Source organism: Lonchura striata, chromosome 35 (genome assembly GCF_050655825.1).
Source record: "Lonchura striata isolate lonStrDom1 chromosome 35, ASM5065582v1, whole genome shotgun sequence".
Lineage (NCBI taxonomy): Eukaryota > Metazoa > Chordata > Aves > Passeriformes > Estrildidae > Lonchura > Lonchura striata.
Window position 1 is genome coordinate 8,269,476 of NC_140737.1, and position 24,495 is coordinate 8,293,970.

General features: G+C 49.2%; 1 protein-coding gene across 1 annotated transcript in view; it reads left to right on the forward strand.

The window, feature by feature from the left end:
- The first annotated feature begins 391 nt into the window (after positions 1 to 391).
- LOC144246964 (uncharacterized) overlaps positions 392 to 24,495 on the forward strand; it is a 712,254-nt gene continuing 688,150 nt past the window's right edge. Inside the window, exons 1-2 of the mRNA XM_085565238.1 lie at positions 392 to 444; positions 1,508 to 1,510. Coding sequence (XP_085421364.1) covers positions 407 to 444; positions 1,508 to 1,510 — 41 coding nt within the window. The 5' untranslated portion in view covers positions 392 to 406. The remainder of the gene's footprint in view (positions 445 to 1,507; positions 1,511 to 24,495) is intronic.

The window sequence follows — 24,495 nt, forward strand, 5'->3', positions numbered from 1 at the left end:
CACCGTGCACCAGCGCATCCACACTGGGGAGAGGCCCTACGAGTGTGGGAAGTGTCAGAAGAGCTTCATGCACATGTCTGGCCTGATCGTGCACCAGGTGATCCACACTGGGGAACGGCCCTATGAGTGCTTGGAATGTGGGAAGAGCTTTGGGTGGAGCTCTGCCCTGAGAATACACCAACGCATCCACACTGGGGAGAGGCCCTACAAGTGTCCCCAGTGTGGGAAGAGGTTTCAGACCACCTCCAATCTCCTCATACATGAGCGGATTCACACAGAGGAGAGGCCCTACCGCTGCCCCGACTGCGGGAAGGGCTTCAAGCAAAACTCCCACCTCACCGTGCACCGGCGCATCCACACCGGGGAGAGGCCCTACTAGTGTGGGAAGTGTGGGAAGAGCTTCTCCATGAGCTCAAACTTGACCCAGCACCAACGGAGGCACCAGTAAGGGAAGCCCTGTGAGTGCCCTGAGTGAGGGAAGAGCTTGGAGTGAGGGAAGAGAGTGAGGGAAGAGCTTGGTGTGCTGCTGCAGTTCCATCCCCCATGGGAGGATCCGGGCTGGATGATCCCCAGTGAACCCCGTTGGGGAGAGCCCTGGTGTCCCCGTATGGGGAATAAAACAGAGAGTAAAGCAATGGAGCTGATAAAGGGGCCCGATATCTGAGGCCTGACTGAGCAGAAACTGTGGGAGACACAGACACAGTTTCAGTCTCCCTGGGGAAGAAGACTGACCAAGCAACATGGTGTGAGACTTTGTGATAAGATAAATGTTCCCAGGTTACTGGATGTCTTGAAGAATGTGTAACCAATGGGAAATTGTTACCAAAAACAGAGCCCTCTATAAGCCCCATACAAGTAAATCCCTGTATAAACACCTGGTACACTCAATAAAATTGGCTTTGGTCTAAACTGGGATGTCCCCGTCTCTCCATGGTGGATAATCCTGTTGTGGGTGATCCCCGTTGGGTGGGGGAAGGTGCTGGAGGGATTTCTTTCCCTTCTCCTGGTGCTGCCGTGGTTTGGTTGGTAATAAATTCCCTCCCTGTGCCCAGGCTGGGTCTGTTGTCCCCGTGCCGGTGCTCGGGGCGGGATCTCTCCCGTTCCTTCTCGGCACTGCCGGGCCTCTCCTCAGCCAATGAGAGAACGCGGTGGAGAAGAGTCAGCCAATGAGAGCGAGCGGGGCTGATGACTCACCAGTTGCCGGGCAGACCCGCAGCAGGCAGTGTTCCCCACCTGGACCCGCCCTCCCTGCCCAGTGCCGGCCCCGCCGTGGGGTCCCCCCAAGTCCCTCCCCAGTGCCCCCAGGAACTGGGCTGGGTTTAACTGGGAAGCTTTACTGGGAACACTGGGAGCAGGCGGGCAGGGGCAGAGTGACAGCAGGGCTGGGGGGACACTCAATCCCCCTTAAAATCACCGTGGAGTTGGAGTGGGGGTCCCGGCCAAGCTCAAGGCCACGGGGAGCGGCTGCGGCCGCCGGCGGCTCAGGAGCTCTGTGGGCAGAGAAAAGGGGGTGACACCGGGCGGGAGGGGCCCGTGGGCAGCACACACCCTGGGGGAAGGGGGGACACGACTCCTGGGATCCCCCTGACCTTGCACAGGTAGAAGCCATGCCCAAGCGCCAGGAAGACGAAGCCCAACACTAAACCCTCAGTGTCTGACAGCATCTTGCTGCATGCAGCATGTCTGGGGGGTTCCGCAGGGATCAGATCCCCTAAAAGCTCTCACAAACACCCCAAGCCCCTCCAAGCACCTTCCCGATCGCTCCCACCCAGCCAGGACCCACTGAAACCTTTCCCCAATCCCTTCCCGGCCTTTCCAGGACCCACCAAAGCCATTCCCATCCCTCTCAGGATCCCACAACCCCCTTTCAGTTGCCCTCCACTGCCCCAGGACCCCCAAACCCTCTTCCAGTTCTTTCCCAGCCCCACCAGGACTCACCCAGACCTCTCCCAGTGTCTTCCCAGTACAGCCAACTTCATCCCAAGCTTCAGTAATCCATCCCCAATCTCCTTCCAGCCCCTCCAGGCTCTCTCCAATCTCTCCCGTCACACCCAGTACCCCCAGACTCCTCCCCAGTTCCCACCAGGACCCCCAGAACCCCATTCCTCCCTCCCCTGTATTCTTCAAACCCATTCTTAGCTCTTCCAAACCCACAACCTTCTCTGCCAGTTGAAACCAGGCTCTCTCCAACTCCCTCCCAGTTGCTCCCACCACATCCCAGTGGCTCTCCCAGCGCCCCCAATTCCTCCCCTGTACCCCAGTGGTGGCTCAGGGGGTGCTCCAGGCTGACGTGCTGCACCTGGCAGGTGGAGGTGACCCTGGCCCAGGCTGGGGTTTCCAGCAGCACCAGGAGCTGGTGGATCCAGTCCCTGTTGGGGACCACGTCGGTGGCCACCACAGAGAGCTCCTGCTGGCCCTGGAACCACCTCAGCTGGGTGTGGGCAGGGTAGAAATCCACCAAGGAGCAGAGGAGGCGGCCGGGGCCGGGCTGGGAGCTCGAGGGCACCAGCGAGATGGACACGCTGGGTGGGGGGCACTGGGAGAGAGGAGGGAGGGTTGGTGTGGCCTTGGGGAAGTCTGAAAATTGACTGGGAGATACTGGGAATGGACTGGGAAGACTGGGGTGGCACCCAGAGAGAGGGGAGGGGATGGGGGGCACAGGGAGAGAGCGTGGAGATCTCGGAGTGAACTGGGGAGGAACTGGGAATGGGCTGGGAAGGAGTGGGAGGGACTGGGGCGGCACTGGGAGGAACTGGGAATGGGCTGGGAAGGAGTGGGAGGGACTGGGGCGGCACTGGGAGGAACTGGGAATGGGCTGGGAAGGAGTGGGAGGGACTGGGGCGGCACTGGGAGGAACTGGGAATGGGCTGGGAAGGAGTGGGAGGGACTGGGGCGGCACTGGGAGGAACTGGGAATGAAGCGCGCGGCACTGGGAGGCCGAGTCCAGTGCGGGGCACGCGGCGCTGCGGATCTGCCTGGCAACTGATGAGTCATCAGAGACTCGCGCTCTGATTGGCTGAGGGGCGGCAGCGCCACGCCAGGCTGAGATGGAGAGCCGGGAGGCACTGGGAGAGACTGGGATGGACTGGGAGAGCCACGGGGGTCAGTAATTAGTTGTCTGGTCCGTCTTTGGGATGCTGCAGGCGAGGCTACAATTCTGGATGGCACTGAAGTGAGACATTTGGGATCCCTGTCACATGATCCTGTCATTGATCAAGAAATGATGAGGGGGGCTAACCCTCACAGCCTCTGGGCACGGGTTATAGAAAGTGTAGCACAAAGGTACCTGTGTGCAGATGATCTTTATATGCAGCAGACTCAGTGGAAGACTATAGAAAACAAGGGATCCAACGTCTGAGAGAAATGGCAGTGGCAGAGATTATCTTCTCAGATGAAATAACAACTAGGAATCCAGGCTTGGTACCATGTACATCTGTGATGTGGCGAAAACCTTTATGGCTTGGGCCACATGAATACACTTCTGCTTTAGCAATAATGAAGCAGGAGAAGAGGGATGAGACCGTGCTCAACATGGCAAGGAAACTCCAAGCATATGCAGATGCTGTACATGGCCCAACCCATGCCAGAATTGCAGCAGTGCAAACACGTCTGCAGAAATTAGACGATAAGATAGAGGAGAATCATAAGAGACTCGGAGGAGATTAAGGAGGACCTTTTCCAAATCTCAGCAGTACAGATCAGAGGTTCTGGTATCCAATGTAGATGTTCCTCAGATGGTGAGAGAAGGTACACCCCACGAGCTGAGCTGTGGTTCTTCCTGCGCGACTGCAGAGAAAACATGAGGAGATGGGACGGAAAATCTGCTGCTGCTCTGGCACAACGGGTGCATGAATTGAAGGAAGGCAAGACCCAGAGAGGAAGTGCCACCAAAAGGAGAACAGCTCCAGTTGCCCGTAGCCAAACTGCCAGGCATGATGATGATGATGACATGTCCGATCCCCTTGAAGGAACCTCTAAGACATACGCCCAAGGCAAGAAGGATAGCCAGGCTTAGAGGGGCCCTGCCTCTAGCCAGGTAGAGGCGAGGGAAAACCGTGTTTTCTGGACTCTGTGGATTCGCTGGCCTGGCACATCAGAGCCACAAAGATAAAAGGCTTTGGTCGATACTGGTGCCCAATGCACATTAATTCCATCGAGACACATAGGGGCAGAATCTGTCTCTATCGCCGGTGTGACAGGGGGATCACAGGACTTTACCTTGGTGGAAGCTGATGTAAGTCTGGCAGGAAAGGAGTGGAAGAAACACCCTATTGTGTCTGGCCCAGAGGCCCCATGTATCTTGGGCATAGATTACCTTTGAAGGAGGTATTTTAAAGACCCAAAGGGACTCAGGTGGGCATTTGGGAGAGCAGCTGTAGCGACAGAGGGCATCCAGCAATTGAACACCTTGCCTGGACTGTCTGAGAATCCAACTACAGTAGGACTTCTGAAGGGAGAAGAACAAAAGGTACCAATTGCCACTTCAACAGTGCATCGTCGACAGTACAGAACAACTCGAGATGCTGTGGTTCCCATCCACAGGATGATCCGAGAGCTGGAGAGCCAAGGGGTGGTCAGCAAAACCCACTCACCCTTCAACAGCCCCATCTGGCCTGTGCGTAAATCTGACAAAGAATGGAGATTGACTGTGGACTATCATGCATTGAATGAAGTGACTCCACCGCTGAGTGCTGCTGTGCCGGACATGCTGGAACTCCAGTATGAGCTGGAGTCCAAGGCAGCAAAGTGGTATGCCACCATTGATATTGCCAATGCATTTTTCTCCATCCCTCTGGCAGCAGAATGCAGGCCTCAGTTTGCTTTCACCTGGAGGGGCGTGCAGTACACCTGGAACCGACTGCCCCAGGGGTGGAAACACAGCCCCACCATCTGCCATGGACTGATCCAGGCTGCACTAGAAAAGGGTGAGGCTCCAGAACATCTACAGTATATTGATGATATCATTGTGTGGGGGAGCACAGCGGCAGAAGTGTTTGAGAAAGGAGAGAAAATTATCCGAATCCTCCTGGAAGCTGGTTTTGCCATCAAGAAGAGCAAAGTCAAGGGACCTGCTCAAGAGATCCAGTTTTTGGGAGTGAAGTGGCAAGACGGACGGGGTCAGATTCCTACAGATGTCATCAACAAGATCATGGCGATGGCGCTACCAACCAACAGGAAGGAGACACAAGCTTTCCTAAGTGCCGTAGGTTTCTGGAGAATGCACATTCCTGAGTACAGTCAGATCATGAGCCCTCTTTACCTGGTTACCTGCAAGAAGAACAATTTCCCCTGGGGCCCTGAGCAGCAACAAGCCTTCACTCAGATCAAGCAGGAGATCGCTCATGCTGTAGCCCTTGGCCCAGTCAGGACAGGACCAGAGGTCAAGAATGTGCTCTGCTCTGCAGCCGGGAACCATGGGTTGTCCTGGAGCCTTTGGCAGAAAGTGCCTGGGGAGACTCGAGGCTGACCACTGGGATTCTGGAGTCGGAACTACAGAGGGTCCGGAGCCAACTACACTCCCACAGAGAAGGAAATCTTGGCCACCTACGAGGGAGTCCAGGCCACCTCAGAGGTGACTGGCACGGAAACACAACTCCTCCTGGCACCCCGACTGCCGGTGCTGGGGTGGATGTTCAGAGGAGAGGTTCCCTCCACCCACCATGCCACCAGAGCTGCATGGAGCAAGTGGATTGCTCTCATCACACAGCGTGCCCATATGGGTAAACTGAATCAACCTGGGATTTTGGAAATAATTACAAATTGGCCTGAAGGTGAAAGTTTTGGTGTCACAGATGAAGAAGAAGAACCAGTGACATGGGCTGAAGAAGCTCCACCATACAACCAACTGCCAGGAGATGAAACACGCTACGCTCTCTTCACCGACAGTTCCTGTCACATCGTAGGGATGAATCGGAAGTGGAAAGCAGCCGTATGGAGTCCCACACGACGGGTTGCAGAGGCCACTGAAGGAGAAGGTGGATCAAGCCAGCTTGCTGAACTCAAAGCTGTTCAACTGGCCCTGGAAATTGCAGAAAGGGAGAAGTGGCCAAAGCTCTACCTCTACACTGATTCATGGATGGCAGCCAATGCCCTATGGAGGTGGCTGGAGAAGTGGAAAGAGGCTAACTGGCAGTGTAGAGGAAAACCTATTTGGGCTGCTGAAGAGTGGAAAGATATTGCTACCTGGGTAGAGAAGCTACCTGTGAAGGTTCTCCATGTAGATGCCCATGTCCCCAGAAGTAGAGCTAATGAAGAGCAGCAAAACAAGCAGCAGGTAGATCAGACTGCAAAGATAGGGGTGTCAAAGACAGACCTCGATTGGGAACACAAGGGAGAGTTGTTCCTAGCACGATAGGCCCATGATGCCCCAGGCCATCAGGGCAGAGATGCCACCTGCAAGTGGGCACGAGACCAAGGGGTGGATCTAACCATGAACAGTATTTCTCAGGTGATCCATGACTGTGAGACCTGTGCTGCCATCAAACAGGCCAAGCGGGTGAAGCCCCTGTGGTATGGTGGGTGGTGGTCCAAGTACAAGTATGGGGAGGCCTGGCAGATTGACCACATCACACTGCCCCAGACACGCCAAGGCAAGCACTACGTGCTCACCATGGTGGAAGCCACCACAGGATGGTTGGAAAGCTACCCTGTGTCTCATGCTACAGCCCATAACACCATCCTGGGCCTTGAGAAGCAGGTCCTTTGGAGGCATGGTACCCCTGAGAGGATTGAGTCAGACCATGGGACTCATTTCAAGAACAGCCTTATCAACACCTGGGCTAGGGAACATGGCATTGAGTGGGTGCACCACATCCCAAACCATGCACCAGCTGCAGGCAGAGTGGAGAGGCACAATGGACTGTTAAAAACCACCTTAAAAGCATTGGGTGGGGGATCTTTCAAAAATTGGGAGCAACATTTAGCAAAGACCACCTGGTTAGTTAACAGCCGAGGTTCCACCAATCGAGCAGGTCTTGCCCAGTCTGAGTCCCTGAATATAGTAGATGGAGATAAAGTCCCAGTGGTACATGTCAGAGGTTTGTTAGGGAAATCAGTGTGGATCAATTCTGCCTTGAGTACAGACAAACCCATTTGTGGGATTGTCTTTGCTCAGGGACCAGGTTGTACATGGTGGATAATGCAGAGAGATGGAGCAACACGATGTGTACCTCAGGGGGATCTGATTGTGGGGTGAGACTCATGGCAAATATCACTGTTTGCTGCATGTTACTGCCAGTGTCTGTACATGAAAACACACAGACATGAGACAGAAAGAAATGTGTACGTGTCAAAGGTTTGAGCAAGTGAAATAAAAGGAAATGTGTAAGTGTTGAAGGTTTGAGTAAGTGAAAGATAGAAGTTTTTACTTGATGGAGTTTTTACATGATGTTGAAGATACAGAGATAAGGGGTGGAATGTCCGAGGGTGATGTTATGGTGTTTGTATCTCCAATCGTGTGTTCTGTTTATGTTTGATATTCTGTTCTGTGCTTTCAGAACTGACTCAGAAAGTGAAGGTTTGTTTTGCCTTGTTATCAGCCGGCTCACCTCCCCCCATGATCTGCTGTCTAGAAGAGGCCAGTGCTGGCTGGCTTGCTTTGCTTTGCTTGCTGGCTTTTCCTTGATTTGCTTTGCTTTTTTTCCTTGCTTCTGCTTTTGCCTTTGCTTTTTAAAATTAGTTAAGTTAAGCTGTCCAATTCTTTCCCTGCATTGTTCCTTTTCCCTTTCCCTTTCCTGAATACCATCCAACCTGCTCTGGACTGGGACCTGGGAACCCCGAGGAGCACCGGGAGCCTGCGCTCTGTGATCTGCAGCAGCCATCCCCAGTGCCCAGAGCAATCCCCAGCACCCAGACCTGGGCGACCACCCCCAGGAGAGACTTTCTGGATTTGTCATCTCTTCAGAGTGGTGAAAGAGTTTTGTTGTCATCTGTTGTTGTTCATTTTTTTAGTGCTGGGAAGGGTTTTGTTTGTTAAGTAAACAGGTTCTTTTCCACTTCTCTCAGAGAAAATTCTTCCCAAATCAGGTGGGTGGGGAGGGGCCGTGGGGGTTTGTTTTCTGGGGGCTCCTTCCAGAGGTTTTTCTCCCAAATTTGCCCTAAACTAGGACAAATATTTTACTGCCCATTTCGTGTCTGGAGAGAGTGAAAAAAAAAAAACCCTGTTCTAATAATATTTTGGTTCCAATTACTTTGTGTTAGTATGGAGTAGTTACTGGCTTTGTTGTTTGAATTCATAGTGTCTTTTAGAGTAGAGGCCTGTATGTGTTTCTGGTCCCTAGGGTTTTTTGAGATCTTAATCCCTCTATGGTCCCTAGGTTTATTTTCTTATCCAGGAATAGCTCTGGTATTGTCCCTAATATGTAGTTTTTGCAGTAGAAGGGCACTGACCAGAATATCCATCGGGCTGTGCTAGGGTGTGATGGCTTCCAGGGGGTTTATGAAGGTGCTGAAGTCTGTTCCAGGAATGCATGGCTCATGGTCATGGTTGTGCAGCCAGTTTGTTAGAGGGGAAGCAGGGGATGAGGCTTTTCAGACGTTGCTTTCCTTCTTCTCCTCTGAATCTCTCAGCTCCCTATTAGAGAATGTTCCGTTTCCCCTGACTGTTAAAGAGACCATCTTCCTGGTGTTTAATCTGGTAAACTTTCTCTCTACAATCTGCAGTCTCTCTAGAATGAGGGCTGAGATTTCTAGAGGGGCTGAAGAGACCCCTGACCCAGGAGTAGACCCAGGTGTGAGAAATCCTGAGTGGTGTGGGAAATGGGGGAGACGGGAATTGGCACATAGACCGTTTTCCCACATTCAAATCGATTTTACTGATATGCCTAAAGTAGGAAGGTATAAACACTTATTGGTGATAATAGATCACTTGACTCAGTTTGTAGAGGCTTTCCCTACCTTCAGGGCAACTACACAAACAGTAGTAAAAATACTATTAGAAGAGAGAGTCCCCCGCTATGAACTAGCAGAAGTAATAGACTCAGACAGAGGGCCACACTTTGCCTCCAAAATAATTAAAGAAGTAGTTACAGCTCTAGGAACAAAGTGGCAATATCATACACCCTGGCATCCACAAAGCTTGGGTAAAGTGGAAAGGGTAAATGGGAAAATTAAGAAACAACTAACTAAATTGATGTATGAAACACAGTTATCTTGGGTAAAATGTTTACCTTTAGCCTTGTTAAATATAAGAATTCAGCCCAGAACCGATATTGGAATTTCTCCCTTTGAAATGCTTTATGGGATGCCTTATGACATGGATTCTCCTCTAGATCACCCTGAAATAAGTAATCAACAAATTAACCAATATGTCATGCAACTTTTGAAGGCTCGGGAAGGGCTTAGAAGAGCTGGGTTACTAGTGCAACAAGCTCCTTTAGACCTAGCAATCCACAATATAAATCCAGGTGATAAGGTGTTAATAAAAACCTAGAAAAAAACCTCACTAACCCCAAATTGGGAAGCCCCCTATGTTGTTTTACTCACTACAGAAACTGCAGTCAGAACTGCCGAGAAGGGGTGGACCCATGCGAGCCGAATAAAGGGAGCGATTCCTGCTGCTGCCCAAGAGCCCTGGAGAAAAACCAGCCAGCCCGGGGACCTTAAGGTCACATTTGAATTGACTGAATGGACTCAGTAAGAATTGTACGAACCAGCTGGTAGAGTGGGATGTTGGACTATGGATATCCTATAACTAATGATTTTAGAGTATATTGTACAAAGAAGGATTGTGATTGTTACCCTTTTGTATGCTATATTTGTAAAATTTGCCAGGAACGGTGGTGGGTCCATAGTTACAGAGGCACTCCTCCTAGGGGTATTTGTAAAGGTGTTATCAGTTAGAAAGAGAACTGACAGAGTCAGTCCTAAGGATTGGAGAAGAGAACGGGACCCTACCAAGGGAATCCCAAGAGTGGTGGGAGGTGTTTACTAAGGGGGCTAGGCCTGAAAATTGTTGTTTCCACTCCAATGAACCAATTCCCTTAATTGTTCAAATTATAAAAGGGAATTGCTAAAAAACTTTACCTGGGATTCGGTGTGACTCACCACAAGTGAAGGATAAAAACTGGAAATCATTCAAAAAGAGGCAACAAAAGCAGAGTTTGGGTCCTCCTGAAGAATATTCTTGCTCCGAGAAGATGGTGCGCCTCACAGCCCGGAGCAACCAAGTCGGCGAGCGAGGCAGAGGGATGAGAAGCGGTGGAGGAAAGAGCCCTCAAATGGGACAATTCAAAGTATTTCAAGAACTGCCTCAAGGATACTGATCTCCCAAGGGTAAAGGTGAGCCCAGCAATAACATGTCAAAACAAACACTGGGAATGGGGAGATAATGATAATCAAACCCTGGGGCAGTTTGGACTCCACCCTTGCTGGCAAATTCTGTGCCTATTAGTTATATGTTGTACCTGGCCTGTACAAGGGGACTATGCACACCAGCCAGTTTTCCCCAGCAGCAGCTGCAGGCAGTGACCCTAATTGAAAGGTAGGGATGGTGTTTCCTGGTTATAGAGGAACTGGTAGGGGTTGGTTGGACTCTGACCAAAATAGACCAAGGGAAAGTTGTTAAGCATAATGCCACCACTGTAGCTCCCATTTTTTTTGTTACTAATGAGGACTTGGTAAACTCTATGTGGAGATGGAGTAAACCTGAACTCCGGGCTAACTATTGGTGTCCTAGTTCCAATCGTGGGGGGCGGATATTGAAATTATCCTGGGGAATATCTGTGAGTATTAGGGCTGTAAAGCCATAGCAACCGCCTTGGCTGTCACCCATCCAGATAAATTTTTAAAGGTCTCATGGTACCCTGAGAGGTGCAAAATTCCAGAGTATGGCACTCAAGGATAAATTCTGTGTAAGGGAGATTGCAGGTTATTGTTGCTACTAAGTTTAACTTTCAAACCTTGCATTTTTAATAAAATCATAGGCATTATAAAAGGAAGACTAGAGGCAGCTCATCTAATGCTTATTAGAGATGGGTACAAAGCATTGCCCAGAGATTCAAAAGCAGATAAAATCCTGGTCTTAAGCTACCAAAAGTTAAAGTGTTTTAATGAACAAATTGGTAAAGAGAAAAAGGAGGGATTGTAATAAATAAAAAGGTCTTTGTTCATCAAACGAGCATTGAAGGAGATAAGAATTTGAACGGAGGAGGGAATCTCAAGATGTGGGAGGAGAAGGAGAAAGATGGGGAAACAGCAAGTATTCTGCTTAAGAATTGTGCAGATGCAACTAGCATAGAAGACTGTGTAACAAATTATATACAAGTTAACTTTTAGGCCAAGGACCATCCGCAAGGAAGATGAGGAGCCTTCATTCTTATGACCACCAAGGGCAGAAAAAAAGACCCCCAGCAACCAATTGCACCGGTGAAGAGTACATTGAGAGAAAACACGTCAACCAGAAAAAAAAAAAGGGACTATAAAAACAAAAAGGTCAAAGGGGGAAGGTGCACCGTGGCAGAGCAGACACTCCCCGGCCACCCAGCGCTGTTCTTTTGCTTAATTCTGCTTGCTTAATAAATTCATGTTAATTGATTTATCTATAATTAGCCTCCCCAATTGAATTTGTCCATAACAAGCCTGACTAGAGAAATGAAAAAAAATTAAAGTTGGTATATTATCCAACACACATGTGCAGAGCAAGCCCCCAGCTGCTGAGTCTCAGGAGAAGGCTGAGGGAAATGCACCCACTACGACCCCTCTGCGACTCACTCGGCATCTGGTGCAGAAGTTTGGATGCCTGCAGGGGTTGCTTGTCTCCTCTGGGTGTGTTCTTCCTTCCCTCTGGGAGGGCCTTAATGGAAATTAGTTCCATTTCTCCTGCAGACCAGAGTGGCAGGGAGTCACTGCAGGCTGGTGATACTCTGATACAAGGAAACGGGTGTGCATACAAACCAGGCTGTGAAAAGCCAGTGTCCATAAGGGAGCCAGAGGAGCCCTGCATCTTTATTTGAATAAAGGGAGAGAGTCCATGGGGTCATCTGCTGCTGGGGTTTTCTCTCTCAAAGTTTTGGAGGACACAGCTTCCTTTTAAACTCCTGGCCACATGCTGCCCTCTTCCTTTCCCCACTGGCTGGGGTACCAGGCCAGGGGACTGCAGGGACCTTTGTACCCTCTTTTCCTTTTGCAAGGTATTAGTTCTGGTCTCCATCCAAACTGTAATAGATAGAGAATAAGATGATTGGCTCTCACAATTAAGGGATGAATATTGTGTGTATCTTAAGAGAAGCTTTATTGATGTAGAGTTATGTTATTGTGATTTGTTGTTTAGATGTTCTCTGTTCTCCCCACAGTCCCCGTCCCCCCCACTCCCTATTGTTCCCACCTGGAACAGGTGGGCTTTCTAGGACAGGTAGAAAGAAGGCATGTGTGGTATTCACATATCCTTTGAACAGTGAGAGACACAGACTTTCCCAGGAAAATCCTGGGGAAGGCTGTGAGAAAGCTCAGAGAAAGAAAAACAATTATCTTCATTTGCTGCATCTGTTGTTTGGCACATGTGGAATGGAGATTGTTTACCAAAGAGGGGTTTCTTCATTGGACTCTGGTGATGGTGTTTTGATTTAATTTGACCAACTGGAGCCACTCTGTGTTGGACTGTCTCTAAGGGTCATGGGTTTTTCTTCAGGATAGCAGTAGTATAGTTTTTAGTATAGTGTAATATAGGACAGCTTAATAAATCTTTTGTTCAGCCTTCTGCAAACATAGAGTCAATGCACGTCATTCCCTGAGGTGGAGGTCCACCACAATAGGTGTCGACATATACCCCTTGCATGGGAGAGTTAGGAAAGGAAATGCTTGTTGCTGGGGGAACACGACGTGACAACACCTGACCTTCAAATGCAGCTACAAGAAATAAATTCTACCAATAAAGGGCAAAGAAGGGTTGACTGAGAGACTTTGGGAGGGGCCAGGGTGGCTGATGCACCCTCCAGGAATGTGAAAGGTGAAGCATCAATCTTGAATATGAGGCAGCCACCTGGCAGGCAGCCATGGGGCAGGGGCACTTCCCAGGCCTGTTCTTCCTTATTTATCCTTCTCTTATGTTTTTGTAAATGTTTAATAAACATTTTAAAATTTTTTAAGTGAACAGTTGTTTCTCACAAAACCCAGTCCTAAGGTGAGATGGTCGTGTGTCGTGGTTTGACACGGGAAAATAATTTTCTTGGAAGGAAGAGGTCAGTCCAGTCAGGGGTCAGGTTTGGATACTGACACTTGGGGTGACCAATTGAAGGTGGACACGCCTCTGAGAACACAGAGGGGTTAAAAGCAGAACTCCCAGGAGAACTCGCTCTCTTTGGTTCCGGTCAGCGGAGAGTGCAAACCTCCCCTGCCCAGCCATGAGCTGGGTGGGGAAGGGGAAGCCATGTGGCCTGCAGAGGTAGGCCAGGGGGTGAAGGGTCTGGAACCGAGCTGGGCCAGTTCCTGTGGACGGAAGGGTGGAGAACGTCTGAGATGTCTTTGTTTCCCCCCCCCCCCCCCCCCCCCCAGCCTAGAGGAAAAGACATAGAGAGCCTGCAGACACCTGGGAGTTTGCTGGCAGAGGAGAAGGAGGAGGAGGGGGGAGATACCCAGCATGGGAACGGGAGACAGAGTCCTGGGCCGAGAGATTTCAGCTGTCCGGGGAGTCCGGGAATTTTAACCCTTTCCTGTGAAATGAAGGCTTTGTGAAATATTGCTCCTCTTCAATTTGAAGGAAAGAGAGACAGCCGGGGACCTCAGTTGTTAGGGAAAGAAGGTTGTGGGGAGATGATGGAGTGGCTGTTGGCTGGACTCTTCTTGTCAGCCATAGACTGAACCAACTTCTCCAAGAGAGACTGCATTTTAGGGGGATGCAATAGTGAGCCAAGAAACTCCTCCAGCAAATACCAGTTCAGGGATGAACAGAGGTCAGCGGAGGAGGGTGTGATGATGCTCTCCATCTTCAGAGAAGAAGAGAAGGTGATCTCTGTTCTTGGACCCCTGGCCTCAGGGGAAAATGGGGGGAACTGTAGTCCCAAAATGAGACACTGGACTGTTGTTCCTGTTGGTCCTTGGCAAAGCATCCTTAAAGGGGCCCTATAAGCAGTCTCTGTCCATGCACGGTGGTGAGAGCACTGTGACATGGAGAGGAGAGTGTCAGACTGGCTTGGTGTGTTTGGGCGGTGCCATGTATGACATGGAAAGACAAGAGGTGGCATCTGTGTTTCCTGGGGGTCTATGGTGCAAGGGAGACTCCTCTCTCCCCTGATGGACTCAGTATTGATTATGTGGAAGGGTGAAGACTTGATTAAGGGTCCAATCGTGTCTCGCTGTGGTTTGTTGGAGGTGGGTGGTGGGAGGAGGAATGTTTTGAAAGGTTTTCATTTCAAATTTTGTGTGTGGTTTTTTTTTCCTCCCTTTTTTTTCCCTTTTATAGTAGTAGTAGTGTAATAAAGTTTTCCCCTTGTTATTAAGTTTGGCCTGCTTTGCTCTGTTCTCAATCGCATTTCACAGCATTCAATTGATAGGTTACATTTTCATGGGGGCACTGGCATTGTGCCAGTGTCAAACCATGACATCGTGTTACTCCTGACAGGAATGGGCTCCCTGCAGTTCGAGCTGTTCTGCAGCCGGTGCTTTTCCGTACCCTGCTTTGCTCTTCAGGTGGCAGATGCCTTGGGCAGGTTACTCCAGACACACGAGAGGGCCAGGGCAGGCCCAATCCCTAAAGCTCTCACAGAGCTGTGCTTGACTCCAAATTATGTAAGCATGAAACGGATTTTAAAGACTTGTCTTGGTTCGACAAGACAGGAATCTGCGAAGGAGGGCTAAAGCCTCCTGTGCAATGGAGAAGGCAAACCCCCTCCCTCTGAATTACTAGGAGTTTTAAATCAAAAGGCTCTCAGGCAAAGATATGGGAATGGGAGTAACAATTCTTTACTAGGAGAAAACTAGACAACAATTTAAAAAGGCAAATGCAATCGGTACAAACAAAACCAGTGAAAAAAGTCCAGAACCTGAGGATTCGGGGTGCCAGTAGCAGTCCTGCTGGGACAATTGCTCCCCTTGCAGTGATTGATGAATTGCAGCTGCAGTGGTGATCTTTTGAAGGGTATAGTTTTCCTCTGAAGATCTGGTGGCAGTGGGGCTGGTCTTCCTCTGCGCCGGGGTTGCCTCCAGGCTCCGCCGCCGTTGCCTCAGCGCGCTCTGGCTGCTTCTCTGCGAGTGCCGCCGAAGAGAGCTGCTTCCCTGGCAATCCCCCAAAGTAAAGAGCTGCTTCTCTCGGAGTCCCGCCCAGAGAGCTGCCTCCTCTCCCCAAAAAGCTACCCCTTTAAACAATAATAGAGTGCTTGGCTTCCCCCTCTGGGTGGGACCCCTCACGGTGTTACATTTACCAGCCCTGCATTGAATCAGTCAATGGCCCACTAACAAACCATTACCTCTAAGGAGCAAAACCGGTTCTTGGAAAAGATAACAAAACCTGTCCAACAGGTTTGCCTTCAACAGATGGCAAATAGAATACAAGCTTATCTTACAACCAAGGACATTATCCACCCCTTATTCTATTTCCATCTGCACACCATGAAATCTTACACCCAGTTCTCTCTTAAGACCTAGTTTCCCTGTGGTACACAGCGGGTCTCCCCATCTTTCTGCATTACCCACCAAGTGTAACCAGGTCCTTGAGCAAAGACAATCCCACGAATGGGTTGGTCTTTGCCTGAGGTGGGATTAATCCAAACAGTTTTCCCTAAAATACCTTTCATATGTACTACAGGGACCTTATCTCCATCTACTGCGTGTAAGGGTTCTGACTGGGCAGGGCCAGCTCGATTGACAGACCCTCGGGTGTTGACCATCCAGGTTGCTTTTGCCAGGTTAATTTCCCAGTTTCTAAATGTTCCCCCACCAAGTGCCTTTAGGGTAGTCTTAAGGAGTCCGTTGCACCGTTCAACTTTGCTGGCAGCTGGAGCATGATAGGGAATATGATATATCCATTCGATACCATGTTCTCTGGCCCAGGTGTTGATAAGGCTGTTCTTGAAATGGGTGCCGTTGTCAGACTCAATTCTCTCAGGGGTGCCGTGTCTCCACAGGACTTGCTTTTCCAAGCCTAAGATGGTGTTCCGGGCAGTGGCATGAGGTACAGGGAAAGTCTCCAGCCATCCAGTGGTGGCTTCCACCATGGTCAGCACGTAGCGCTTGCCTTGGCGTGTCTGGGGCAGTGTGATGTAGTCAATCTGCCAGGCCTCCCCATACTTGTACTTGGACCACCACCCACCATACCATAGAGGCTTCACTCTCTTGGCCTGTTTGATGGCAGCACACGTCTCACAGTCATGAATAACCTGGGAAACACTGTCCATGGTTAGATCCACCCCTCGGTCTCGTGCCCACTTGTAGGTGGCATCTCTGCCCTGATGACCTGAGGCATCATGAGCCCATCGAGCCAGGAACAACTCCCCCTTATGGTGCCAATCTAAGTCTATCTTTGACACCTCTAATTTTGCTGCCTGATCTACCTGCTCATTGTTTCGGTGCTCCTCATTAGCCCGACTTTTGGGGACATGGGCATCTACATGACGGACTTTCACCGTCAGCTTTTCCACCCGAGAGGCAATGTCTTTCCATATATCAGCAGCCCAGATTGGCTTTCCTCTACGTTGCCAGTTGGCCTTCCTCCACCTTCCCAGCCAGCCCCACAGAGCATTGGCTACCATCCATGAATCAGTATAAAGGTAGAGCTTTGGCCACTTCTCCCTTTCAGCAATGTCCAGAGCCAGCTGAACGGCCTTGAGCTCAGCGAGCTGGCTTGATCCACCTTCTCCTTCGGTAGCTTGTGCAACTTGGCGTGTGGGGCTCCATACGGCTGCTTTCCACTTCCGGTTCATCCCTACGATGCGACAGGAACCGTCAGTGAAAAGAGCGTAGCAGGTCTCCTCTGCTGGTAGTTGGTTGTATGGTGGAGCTTCTTCAGCCCTTGCCACTTGTACCTGCTCCTCCACATCAGAGAGACCAAAGTTTTCACCTTCTGGCCAGTTCGTAATTATCTCCAAAATCCCAGGGCGATTCAGGTTTCCAATACGGGCGCGTTGAGTGATGAGGGCAATCCATTTGCTCCATGTGGCGTCAGTGGCATGGTGGGTAGTAGGAACCTTTCCTTTAAACATCCACCCCAGCACCGGTAGTCGGGGTGCCAGGAGGAGTTGTGTTTCTGTGTCAATTACCTCTGAGGCGGTGTTATGGTTTGACACTGGCACAATGCCAGTGCTCTTATGAAAATGTGATCTTTACTTTGAATGCTGTGAAGTGGAATTTAGAATAGAGCAAAGCAGGCTTAAGCTTAATAACAGGAAAAAAAACTTTATTAAACTACTATTATTAAAGAAAAGAGAAAACTAAAGAAGGGGGAAAAAAACACATAAAGATTAAATGAAAACTTTGCAAAATATTCCTCCCCCCACTACCCAACTCTAATAAACTACAGTGAGACACAATCTGGACCTTAATTAGGTTTCCACCCTCCAAGCAATTGATATTTAGTTTATTGAGGGAATAGAGTCTCTCTTGTGCCACAGACCCCCTAAGAAATACAGCTTTACATCTTGTGTTTCTATGTTACACATGGCACCGCCCGGAGAAAAGGTTTGCTATGGTGACCCTTCTCTTTTCTATGTACAGTGCTCTCACTACTAATGTATGGATGGTTACTGCCTTTAGGATTTTTCCTTTTAAGGATGCCCTGCCAAGAGGGGAAAAAACAATAGTTCAGTTTTTTATTGTTTGGGACCACAGTCCCCCCCCATTTTCCCCTGGGGCCGAGGGCTCAAGAACAGAGATCTTTTTCTCTTTTCTTTCTTTTCTAGGGCAAGGGGGCGCTACCACAAACCCCCTAACCTTTTTTCTGTTCACTCTACTTTTGTCTTTTTCTTAGCTGAAGTAGGTCTCTTGACTCACTGGCATCTTCTCAAAACACAGTCTCTCTTGACGGAGAAGATTTGGTTCAGGTTGTGGCTAACACGGAAAAGTCTAGCCAAAAGCTACTCTTTGTTTCCTTTTTATCTAGAATTTTTCCTTCTAACATCTCATCTTAGAGTCTAAGGTGTCTTTCTTATTCTCTTTCAAACTGAGGAGGGGAAAGGAAAATTCACAAAGCTTTCATTTTTTAAGAAAGGGTTAAAAGTTTGAATTTCTAGGATGGCTTGATGCTTAGACATCTAGCAACTCTCACACAACTGGGCACCTTGCAGCAGCTCCCCCCGCTCTTCCTTCTTTGCGGTTTTCTCTCTCCCTCTCGGGAGAGGAACTCTGGGGGGGGAAATGGAGACATCCCAGATTTCTTCTACCCTTCTATCTGCAGGGGCCAGCTCAGTTTCAGTCCTTTCACCACCTTTGGGGCTTGCGGCCTACCTTTTTCAGGCCATGGGGGCTTCCCCTCCCCTACCCAGCTCGTGGCTGGGCGGGGGAAGGTCTGCACTGCACGCTGACCGGAACTAAAGAGAGCGAGTTTCCCTGGGAATTCTGCTTCCAACCCCTCTGTGTTCTCAGAGGCGTGTCTATTTTTAATTGGTTAATATCTAAATTGACCTCTTCCTTCCGGGGAAAAATTATCTTTCCGTGTCAAACCACGACATTCTACCTTTTGCTTCTGAGAACACAGACTATAAAAAAATCATTATTAAAATTACATTTAACACATTTTATATAAAATAGCAACTTACACTAAATCTTTACTCTAATTTATTTTAAAATTTAACACATGCTTTGCTCTTATTTTTTTCTGATCTTATTTTATAGTATTCACCTTATTACTATTTTATCTTTTTTATTTGATCATATCTTATTTTTTCCCGGTCAGGGAACCAAATGTTATGGTTTGACACTGGCACAATGCCAGTGCTCTTATGAAAATGTGATCTTTACTTTGAATGCTGTGAAGTGGAATTTAGAATAGAGCAAAGCAGGCTTAAGCTTAATAACAGGAAAAAAAACTTTATTAAACTACTATTATTAAAGAAAAGAGAAAACTAAAGAAGGGGGAAAAAAAACACATAAAGATTAAATGAAAACTTTGCAAAACATTCCTCCCCCCACTACCCAACTCTAATAAACTACAGTGAGACACAATCTGGACCTTAATCAGGTTTCCACCCTCCAAGCAATTGATATTTAGTCTATTGAGGGAATAGAGTCTCTCTTGTGCCACAGACCCCCTAAGAAATACAGCTTTACATCTTGTGTTTCCATGTTACACATGGCACCGCCCGGAGTGTGTTTCCATGTTACACATGGCACCGCCCGGAGAAAAGGTTTGCTATGGTGACCCTTCTCTTTTCTATGTACAGTGCTCTCACTACTAATGTATGGATGGTTACTGCCTTTAGGATTTTTCCTTTTAAGGATGCCCTGCCAAGAGGGGAGAAAACAATAGTTCAGTTTTTTATTGTTTGGGACCACAGTCCCCCCCCATTTTCCCCTGGGGCCGAGGGCTCAAGAACAGAGATCTTTTTCTCTTTTCTTTCTTTTCTAGGGCAAGGGGGCGCTACCACAAACCCCCTAACCTTTTCTCTGTTCACTCTACTTTTGTCTTTTTCTTAGCTGAAGTAAGTCTCTTGACTCACTGGCATCTTCTCAAAACACAGTCTCTCTTAACAGAGAAGATTTAGTTCAGGTTGTGGCTAACACAGAAAAGTCTAGCCAAAAGCTACTCTTTGTTTCCTTTTTATCTAGAATTTTTCCTTCTAACATCTCATCTTAGAGTCTAAGGTGTCTTTCTTCTTCTCTTTCAAACTGAAGAAGAAAAAGGAAAATTCACAAAGCTTTCATTTTTTAAGAAAGGGTTAAAAGTTTGAATTTCTAAGATGGCTTAATGCTTAGACATCTAGCAACTCTCACACAACTGGGCACCTTGCAGCAGCTCCCCCCACTCTTCCTTCTTTGCGGTTTTCTCTCGCCCTCTCGGGAGAGGAACTCTGAGAGGAGAAATAGAAACATCCCAGATTTCTTCTACCCTTCTATCTGCAAGGGCCAGCTCAATTTCAGTCCTTTCACCACCTTTAGAGCTTTCAGCCTACCTTTTTCAGGCCATAGGGACTTCCCCTCCCCTACCCAGCTCGTAGCTAAGCGAGGGAAAGTCTGCACTGCACGCTAACCAGAACTAAAAAGAGCGAGTTTCCCTGGGAATTCTGCTTCCAACCCCTCTGTGTTCTCAGAGGCGTGTCTATTTTTAATTGATTAATATCTAAATTAACCTCTTCCTTCCAGGGAAAAATTATCTTTCCGTATCAAACCACGACAGGCGGCTTGAACTCCTTCAAAGGCAGCCAAGATTTCCTTCTCTGTGGGAGTGTAGTTGGCTTCAGACCCTCTGTAACTTCGGCTCCAGAATCCCAGTGGTCGGCCTCAAGTCTCCCCAGGCACTTTCTGCCAAAGGCTCCAGGACAACCCATGGTTCCCGGCTGCAGAGTAGAGCACATTCTTGACCTCTAGTCCCGTTCTGACTGGGCCAAGGGCTACAGCATGAGCGATCTCCTGCTTGATCTGGGTGAAGGCTTGTTGCTGCTCAGGGCCCCAGTGGAAATCATTCTTCTTTCGGGTAACCAGACAAAGAGGGCTCACAATCTGGCTATACTCAGGAATGTGCATTCTCCAGAAACCTATGGCACCCAGGAAAGCTTGTGTTTCCTTTTTGCTGGTTGGTGGGGACATAGCTGTGATCTTGTTGATGACCTCAGTGGGAATCTGGTGCCGTCCATCTTGCCATTTCACTCCCAAAAACTGGATCTCTCGGGCAGGTCCCTTGACTTTGCTCTTCTTGATGGTGAAGCCAGCTTCTAGTAGTATCTGGATGATCCTCTCACCTTTCTCAAACACTTCTGCCGCTGTGCTCCCCCACACAATGATGTCATCTATGTATTGCAGGTGTTCTGGAGCCTCACCCTTTTCTAGTGCAGTCTGGATCAGTCCATGGCAGATGGTGGGGCTGTGTTTCCACCCCTGGGGCAGTCGGTTCCAGGTGTACTGCACGCCCCTCCAGGTGAAAGAGAACTGAGGCCTGCATTCTGCTGCCAGAGGAATGGAGAAAAACGCATTAGCAATATCAATGGTGGCATACCACTTTGCTGCCTTGGACTCCAGCTTGTACTGGAGTTCCAGCATGTCCGGCACAGCCGCGCTCAGCGGTGGAGTCACTTCATTTAAGCCATGATAGTCCACAGTCAATCTCCATTCTTTGTCAGATTTGCGCACAGGCCAGATGGGGCTGTTGAAGGGTGAGTGGGTTTTGCTGACCACCCCTTGGCTCTCCAGCTCCCGAATCATTTTGTGGATGGGGATCACAGCATCTCGATCCGTCCGATACTGCCGGCGGTGCACTGTCGAGGTCGCAATTGGCACGCGTTGCTCTTCCACCCTTAGGAGTCCTACTGCAGAGGGGTTTTCTGACAGTCCAGGCAAGGCGTTCAATTGCCTAATGTCTTCTGCCTCTACAGCGGCTATTCCAAAAGCCCACCTGAGTCCCTTTGGGTCTTTGTAATATCCGTTCCGGAGGAAGTCTATGCCTAGGATACATGGAGCATCTGGGCCAGTCACTATAGGATGTTTCTTCCACTCCTTCCCAGTCAGGCTCACCTCGGCTTCCACCAGAGTCAATTGTTGTGATCCCCCTGTCACACCAGCAATGGAAACAGGCTCTGCCCCTACATGTCCCGATGGTATCAGAGTACACTGTGCACCAGTATCAACTAAAGCATCATATTTTTGTGGCTCTGATGTGCCAGGCCATCGGATCCACACTGTCCAGAAGATCCGGTTTTCCCGTGCCTCTCCCTGGCTAGAGACAGGGCCCCTCTAACACTGGTTATCATTCCTTCCCTGGGCATACATACTAGAGGTCCCTTCAAGGGGGTTTGACAGATCGTACCCACAAGCTTGGTCACGGGAGGTTGAGGCTACCTTCACTTTGGTGGAACTCCCCCGTTAGAGTTTCCCTCCTTAAGTTGACGGACCCGTGCTGCCAGGACAGAAGTGGGTTTCCCATCCCACCTCCCCATGTCTTTCCCATGGTCACGCAGGAAGAACCACAGATTAGCCCTTGGGGTGTACCCTCTCTCTCTAGCTGGAGATTGTTGGGCGCTGATTCTGGGGCCTGTGACTCTCACGGGTGCTGTATTAACCTTCCTTATCTCCTCCCTCATCTCCTCTTTAAACTCCTTAATCACGGCTGAGATATGAGCCTGCATTGGGCCATTAATCATACTCTCATAATTCCTAAGTTTGTTGGCAACAGAACCCACTGTCTCACGGTGAGCGTCAGCATTGATTGTTGCAATGAAGGTGGTGTATTGAGATGGCCCAAGATTTGCCAGACTCCACAGCATTTGTCCCGTACACCTGACCTTGTCGGGGTCATTATTGTGTCGTCCATCCCTCCCAAAGAGTACCTCTAATACTGCCACTTCCCTCAGCTGTTGGATCCCTTCCTCGAGGGTCTTCCAGCGCATTCTATGATGGTGCTCTTGCATTCTCTCTCTGTGGACAAACCTCTCCCTGACACTCATTAAGAGCCGCTCCCAGAGAGAAAGGGACTCTGGTTCCCTTACAAAAACCTGATTTATACCCGAGTCCTGGGTCAAGGGTCCCAAGTTCCTTGCCTCACCACCGTCCAGCTGCACGCCTGTACCCATAAGATCCCAAACCCGGAGTAGCCAGGTAGCATAAGCCTCACGCCCTCATCGCACAATGTCTTTATGCAGATTACGAAGACTTTCGTACGTCAGGGACTCGGTGATGATAGCAATCTCTGGGTCCCCTGTGGGTTGTGAGGTTCCTCCATTCCTGTCCCTATCTGCAGGGTGCTCTGCTTTCACCTTAGACTTCCTTGTTTCTACCGGGGCAACTGCTGCTGACCGTGACTGCCTTTGTGGTTCAGCTGGAACCTGGACAGTTGTAACATCTGTGGGTTCCACAGCTGTACTATTAGACTGTCCCTCCTCAAGGCAAAGGGCCGGTTTCTCACCAGCTGGGGAAATGCACTCCTTCAGCATCCCTCGTATCTCCTTAACCAGAACCCTCACCCAATCTGGCTGGTTCATTTCTGAGGTGGGCTCTGGGGCAGTGTCAGGTTCTGCAGGAGCATCCCTAGCCTCTGGTGTAGGTGTGAGGGTAGTTATCCAGGTTAATCTTCCCTTATCTCTGAGTGCTAAATATAACAGGACTATCAGCAACACCACCCATTGTATGATATCATCAGCACTTAGAAAGGATCTTAACCCTTTGAGAACTGGTGGAGCAGACCCAAAAAGATGGTTAAAAGGTTGGGAGAAAGTTTGCCCAGGCACTATTTCCTCGCAGTAGGTACCGTTATTAAAGTAACCCCAAAAACATACAGTTAATGTGTGATAGCTATGAATCCATGTACCTGCCTTCCAGAGGAAATTAAAGATCCATGAATTCCTCACCCAATTAACCCAGAAGCCAAACTTGATAACAGACACCGTAGCCTTAGTTATAGGACCCATTTTTAGATAAGGGTCTGCAAATGGGAAAAGTATAGCTACGATCACATGCCACCCAAACCAAGGTAAACTAGACCACATGGTGATGCTGAAGATGTTTTTACACGCAACAAAAAAACAAATTACTTAAGAACTGTTAATCCTTTTTCCCTCTCAATGCCCTCGAGCCTCACATTGGGCGCTAAAATCTGTCTTGGTTCGACAAGACAGGAATCTGCGAAGGAGGGCTAAAGCCTCCTGTGCAATGGAGAAGGCAAACCCCCTCCCTCTGAATTACTAGGAGTTTTAAATCAAAAGGCTCTCAGGCAAAGATATGGGAATGGGAGTAACAATTCTTTACTAGGAGAAAACTAGACAACAATTTAAAAAGGCAAATGCAATCGGTACAAACAAAACCAGTGAAAAAAGTCCAGAACCTGAGGATTCGGGGTGCCAGTAGCAGTCCTGCTGGGATGATTGCTCCCCTTGCAGTGATTGATGAATTGCAGCTGCAGTGGTGATCTTTTGAAGGGTATAGTTTTCCTCTGAAGATCTGGTGGCAGTGGGGCTGGTCTTCCTCTGCGCCGGGGTTGCCTCCAGGCTCCGCCGCCGTCGCCTCAGCGCGCTCTGGCTGCTTCTCTGCGAGTGCCGCCGAAGAGAGCTGCTTCCCTGGCAATCCCCCAAAGTAAAGAGCTGCTTCTCTCGGAGTCCCGCCCAGAGAGCTGCCTCCTCTCCCCAAAAAGCTACCCCTTTAAACAATAAAAGAGTGCTTGGCTTCCCCCCTCTGGGTGGAACATCTCACAATAGGATGGTGTTACGTTACCAGCCCTGCATTGAATCAGTCAATGGCCCACTAACAAACCATTACCTCTTAGGAGCAAAACCGGTTCTTGGAAAAGATAACAAAACCTGTCCAACAGGTTTGCCTTCAACAGATGGCAAATAGAATACAAGCTTATCTTACAACCCAGGACAAGTCTGTAGCACATCTGCAGATTCAAGGGATAGTAAAGCCAGTGCTGCACTCTGAGAAGTAAGTCCA